Below are 6516 nucleotides of genomic sequence, written 5' to 3' on the forward strand. Positions count from 1 at the left end.
ATTGAATGTTAGGTTTTAACTGACTCTTAGTACATCAGTGAACACTGTTAAAATATAAAAATCACCAGGCTGGGGCCAGGGAGATAAATAAAGAGTTTGCCTCACAAGTGTGAGGACCTGAGCTTGCTCCACAGAACCCATATAAGAAAGCCAAGAGCTTCACCACTGAAGGCCCTCGCCACCCAGCCTGGGCCAGGAGATAAGAGAGCTCAGATCAGTGAAATATCCCTCCTCAAAGACAGTGAGAAAAGACACCTGAGAAACGACACCCAAGCTGGTCCTCTGATGTTCACACACACGTGCAGGAACACCTGAACACACACACACTCACACACTCATGTACACACACACACACACACACACACACACACACATTCAAGGGGAAGAGGTTGGAGGAGGAGCAAGAGAGACTGGGAGTAATGCAATACATAAATACATAAAACCAAAGATTTTCTTTAAAAAAAAAAATAAACTCGTGCTTGTGACAAATTGCCAGTAAAATTGATGAAGGAAAGAACAAATAATACCAGGAATAAAGACAGAAAGAAGTGCCACTAGGGACACTGAAGGCAATGAAAAGGCCTTAAGCAAATGATACAGAAAACTGTAATAAACACATGCTGAAATTGTAATGAAACACAATTTTTAAAATTATATACCTTAACAACCTTAATTCAAGAACACATAGGACATGCTTCTAGTCTTTTTTCCCCCTTATTTTATTAGGTTTTGAGAATTTCGTGCAACACATATTGATCATATTCACCCTTCCCCTAACTCCTCCCAGAGCAACCCGCCCCCACCCAACTTCCTGCCTCTTGGTTTAAATCTCTCAAGTCTAACTTGGGCTCTGATATACTCTTGGATGTTGGGCCTTCCGTGGGAGCATGGTTGACCTACCAAGGGCTACACCCTGAAAGCAAACTGCCTCTCCCTCTCCCAGCAGCCACCAATGGCCAACAGCTCCTGGGCTCAGGGTGGAGCTTCACGTCCCCTGCTCTGTGTTAGGAGTCGGTCTGGGTTGAGCTTGTACGGATCCTGTGCGTGCTGTCACAACAGCTGTGCACTCATTTGTACAACTGTCCTGCTGTGTCTGGAAAACATGGCTCCACTGTAGTCATCCCAAACCTCTGGTTCTTACACTCTTTCAGCAGCACCCTCTTCCGGAACGATCCCTGAGCCTGGAGGGGAGGAGGTGTGATACAGTTGTCTCATGTCAGATGAGCATCCATCCCCAAAGCTCTTATTCTCTTCACTATGACCAACTGTGCGTTTCAGTGTCAATTCCCATCTATCACAAGCAGAAGCTTCTCTGATGAGGGTTGAGAGGTCCATTGACATAAATGAAAGTTATTAAGAGTACACAGGGTGGGGAGTTAGGTAGAACACAATTGAACAGTGTTTTCCTTCCTTTGCACACAAGCAGAGGCCTGGGAGACAGATCCTGCCTCCAGGGACGGATATTCTACTCACCCCGAGAGCTTGACTTTGAGAGGGGAAGAAAGTTGGGAACTGAACAAAATCACATGGGATTAGCTTGTGTGCCCTAGAAAAGGCCGAATTCTGTAAGAGGAGATATCCTTCTACTCAGGGGAAAGCAGTGAGATCCCTGCTGATGTCATGTGAACAAGCTGCCCTAACACCCACCAAGAACAGAGGAAGAATGGCTGGGTGGGTCTTAGGCCAGAGAGAACCTAGTGTTGCTTTGTTAGCTGGTCATGTTGTCACACTGCCTTCTTGCGTTGGTTTCCTTTCCTTGTGCTGTAATAAATACCCTGACTAAAGCACCTTAGGGGAGAAGGGATTTATTTTAGCTCACAAATCAAGGTTATAATCCACCATTGCAGGGAAGTATGCCTTTGCAGCCCATCACATCCACAGTCAAGTACAAAGAGGATGGACACATGCATGCTTCTGCACAGCTGGCTTTCTCCACTCTCCCATACCTAGGAAATGGTGCCACCCACAGTGGACAGGTCTTCTTCCCACCTCAAGCAACATAATAAATCCCCAGACAAGCCCACAGGCCAGCCTATCCAGACAATCCCTCTTCAGACTTCCTTCCCGGTCATTCTTGATTTTGTCTAGTTGACAACTTAAAACTAGCCATCATGCCTCTGAATGTTTACGTTTCTACCATAGGTCTATGTTCCTATTGTTCTCAGCCTTAGTCAGACAAGCTCCTTTTTTCAGTGGACCTCCCAGACACATAACTGAGTGTGCTGAGAATAAATGTCTATGACTGCCTAGTCCTAAATGGGGCATTTATATCAACCTCCAACACCCTGGCTAAGGCTCAAGCAATGTCATGTAATAGAGGGAAGAATAGTATAGGATCCAAAGATTTGGAGGCCTGCTAGGAAAGGCTACCCATTGGACGTGACATTGCTCTCATGGACCCACAGCAGCTGTGGTCACCTGCACAAGATCAAACCAATCAACATGGAGAACAATAGTTAAGGAGTTCTTGACAGTTCATGGCTACTGGAGAAGGGAAATTCATTTTTCTTAAGGGGTAAGGCCACTGGTAAGTGGTCCATGCTCCCGTGGCTGGCCCTGCACCCAGTAGTATGCAAGCAGCACTGGGTTATAAATTATTTCTTCAAAAGAAGAGGTTATGAAGTTGGGGGGGTCCAAGGGGAGTTGGGGGGAGGTGTAATTAAAATACATTGTATATATGTATGAAATTTCTCAAAGAATAAATTCAAAATATTACAGAAAAATTAGTTTTTTTTAAATAATAGGGACAGATATTGTCTGATTTCAAGACAAAATGCAACTTATGTATGTTTTCAGAGGCTTGACCCAGAATTCAGTCTTATGCAGTCAAAATCAAGCATTAGTTTATATAAAATTTTAGGTGCATGTGCATACAGCATACACACACACACACACACACACACACACACACAAATTTTTAATTAATAAAAATTTTAAAACTGTACCTGCTAGTTTTTGTTGTTTTGGTTTGTTAAATGAAAAGTATAGCATGCCATTGTTTTGGACTAAGCTGATGGATTAACCCCCAACAGACCAGATCAGAACTCAAAATGGAGTCACTCACAGTAAAGTTCCATGTTACTAAGTTGAAAGTTATTATTAGATCTCCCAAAAAAATCAGGAGGCGTGATCCACAAACTCTCAAGCGGTCAAGTTTTGGTGTGTATGAGAATAAAAGTTCCCTGTTTTAATCCTATAAAAACCTCTGCTAGAATCACCAATCACTTCCATTTCTGTTGCCTCCCTGTCCTCGCTCCAGAGTGAGGCAGCTCGGAAAAGCCAGCCCGCTCTGAGTTGTTTGCCCGGCTTTCTCTGGCCCTCCCTGTGCTCACAAACACACACCTCACCTTGTCAAACACTTACCTGCGTATTATGGAAGGATGTGTTGCCCAGTTCTTTGCAGTGGTGGCACACACCTTTAATCCCAACACTCAGGAGGCAGAGAAAGGCAGATCTCTGTGAGTTCAGGGCCAGCCTAGTCTAGAAAGCAAGTTCCAGAGCAGCCAGAGCTACATAATAGAGAGACACTGTCTCAAAAATAAAACCAGAGCAGGTTTAATGGTATGTCTACTTAGCGTAACAATAGTAATCTATATTCGATTTTTTTCCCTCAAAAGCAAAATCCAAACACAGATGGCCTCTCTGTTAAAACAACCCAATTAACATTATTGATGACCTAAGGAAAATGAAGATAAATCCGCCTGCCAGGCCTAAGCTGTTCTCCCTCACTCCCAAGGCTTCCATCCCCAACACCAACTCCATTCTCAGGCACACACGGAATAACTGTGTCCAGCTTGTGTTTTGTCCCTCTTTATCTTGCCAGACAAGGTTCGGTGATCCTGGTGTCCTCAATGGCAGCCTATATACCATATCCTGTAAGTATCACTGTCTGTGGCTTCAGTCAGGTAAGAGGAAACTCCCCCTTTTCATCCAGAAAATTGGGTGATGGAAATAACGGACATTTAACAATGGGTTTCCTCAGAACTACTCATATGCAAAAGAGGTAAATCGTCTTCTGTAAATGCACTTGGCAGGAACCTGTGCCACCCCTTCCGGACACTGGCTTCCAAACTTGATGAGCAGGCTATGTTACCGGGATAGATTCCCTGAGCAGAACGCAAGAAACACAAGTGTCTCTTCCTTGTCCTCAATTCCAGTCTCTCCATCTAGTCCCCTTTCTGTCCTCAGAGGCTCGGGGTCTACAATGTCAGTAAAACGGCCCTGCTGGGACTAACCAAGACTCTGGCGGTGGAGCTAGCACCAAAGAACATCCGTGTGAACTGCATAGTACCAGGCTACATCAATACAAACTTCAGCCAAGTGGTGAGGACCAAGGGCGGGTGCTCTTCTAGCCGCTGAGTGCTGGGTCCCTGCCACTGGGTGCCTGCCAGTACTTCCTGGGCGCCTGCCACTTCCCACATACGTCCCTGCACTCTTTTCTTTAATTCTCGCATACAATACATCTTGACCACAATTTGCCCTCCCTCCAAGCCTCCCAGTCATCACACACACACACACACACACACACACACACACACACACACACACACACACCTCCCCTCTCCGGCAGATCCACTCCTCTCCTCTGTTTCCCTTCAGAAAAGAGCGGGCCTCCCAGGGACATCACCCAAACACAGTAGAACAAGATACAAAACCAGGCACCAGCACTCATATCAAGGCTGGATGAGGCAACCCAGGAGGCGGACAAGGGTTCCATGAACAGGCGAAAGAGTCAGAGACACCCCCAATCCCGCTGTTAGGAGTCCCACAAACACACCAAGCTAAATGCAGAGGGCCCAGTGCAGACCCGTGCAGACTCCATGATTGTCCTCGCTTCAGTCTCTGTGAACCTGTGTGACCCCGGCTGAGTTGCTTCTGTGGGCCGTGTTCTCCTGGTGGGACCTGCACTCTTAGGCTTACCTTTGGGCTCTTTTTCGCTCAGATGTTCTGGTCCACAGCTTTGGGGGTCCACATTAGAATCAAAATCAGGGTCATCCCAGAGTGTCCCACAGAAGCCCTTTCACAAACACACAGCATGCATCATGGAGAGCCCATGTGACCGCGTCTTGCATGAACACTAACTTTTGACCTTGCCTTCAGTTCACTGAAGACTCAGCCTTTGAGGAACATTTGAAGTATTTCTTTGGAATGCAGAGGTAGGTTATAGTGAGGCAGATTCCCTTGTAGAGCTAAATTAACATGGCCTCAGAAGCTACATGAAAGACGAAACATCATAGTCTACCTCTCTGCAGGTCGTTAGCCATTCCCCTTTCTAGGGTCTGAAGATCCCCAAAGGCTTGAGACAGCCTCTGGAGCTCCTTACAGGGCCCACAAGTCTTCCCTTGGAGTTCCTTGCTCGTAGCCACAGGGTCTTGATTCTGCAGTTTCACACGAGAGCTTGGGGCTGATGAGGAGGGTGTCACTGTTTCAGCCTCTTCTCCTCTCTCCATACAGAGTGGGTCAGCCTGAGGACTGTGCAGGGCTAGTGTCCTTCCTGTGCTCCCCGGAGGCCAGCTATATCACTGGTGAGAACATCGCTGTAGCTGGCTGGTCCCCCCACCTCTGAGGGGCCTGGGGTCAGAGCTCAGGCTCATCTCTCCCACTTAGGAGATATGATGCAATTTTTTTTTTTTAAAGCCTGTGCTCCAAATGTGTACCCTTTGGTTCAAAGCTTTCAGAGGAATAAAACCTCATCAGGAAAGAGTTTGTAATACAAAGCCATCATTAAAAGGAACAAAACAATGTCAGTTTGCCAGAAAACAAAATGTGGGCTTGGGAATCTTGGATAAAAGGAAGAAGGCACAGCTGGGGAACGGAAATGCTGGAAGCGAGGACAGCAGGCTGGCCTTCTGAGCATGTTACTAAGTGCTTTCATGTGGAGTATTTCCTAAGTGTTCCTTAATATCTAATTCTGCAGCTAAGGAAGCTGAGACTTAGGATTCTCATTCTCCCATCAGACTTACATCCTATAAGACCTAAGGTGGTCTACCTGCATCCCTGCACACTGCCACCACACTGCATCCCTGCACCCTCCCACCACACTGCATCCCTGCACACTCCTGCCACACTGCATCCCTGCACACTCCCGCCACACTGCATCCCTGCACACTCCCGCCACACTGCATCCCTGCACACTGCCACCACACCGCATCCCTGCACACTCCTGCCACACTGCATCCCTGCACACTGCCACCACACCGCATCCCTGCACACTCCTGCCACACTGCATCCCTGCACACTGCCACCACACCGCATCCCTGCACACTCCTGCCACACTGCATCCCTGCACACTGTCACCACACCGCATCCCTGCACACTCCTGCCACACTGCATCCCTGCACACTCCCACCACACTGCACCCCTGCACACTCCCACCACAATGTGCTGGTTGAATAAATCTTTTCTCTTCATATGCTTATTACCTCGGGTATTTCTTGTAATTATGGAAAGCTAGCTAACATACACAGAATGACAGTTGATGTTTTCTTTCTGAAAACTCAATTCCAGGGTCCTCCA

General features: G+C 47.0%; 1 protein-coding gene across 1 annotated transcript in view; it reads left to right on the forward strand.

Moving 5' to 3' along the window:
* LOC118590733 (dehydrogenase/reductase SDR family member 2, mitochondrial-like) overlaps positions 1 to 5566 on the forward strand; it is a 28813-nt gene extending 23247 nt beyond the window's left edge. Inside the window, exons 9-11 of the mRNA XM_036198502.1 lie at positions 3824 to 3875; positions 4189 to 4340; positions 5416 to 5566. Of these exons, the coding sequence (XP_036054395.1) occupies positions 3824 to 3875; positions 4189 to 4340; positions 5416 to 5566 (355 nt within the window). The remainder of the gene's footprint in view (positions 1 to 3823; positions 3876 to 4188; positions 4341 to 5415) is intronic.
* The last annotated feature ends 950 nt before the right edge of the window (positions 5567 to 6516 follow it).

This window comes from Onychomys torridus, chromosome 9 (genome assembly GCF_903995425.1).
Source record: "Onychomys torridus chromosome 9, mOncTor1.1, whole genome shotgun sequence".
In the NCBI taxonomy this organism is placed as follows: domain Eukaryota; kingdom Metazoa; phylum Chordata; class Mammalia; order Rodentia; family Cricetidae; genus Onychomys; species Onychomys torridus.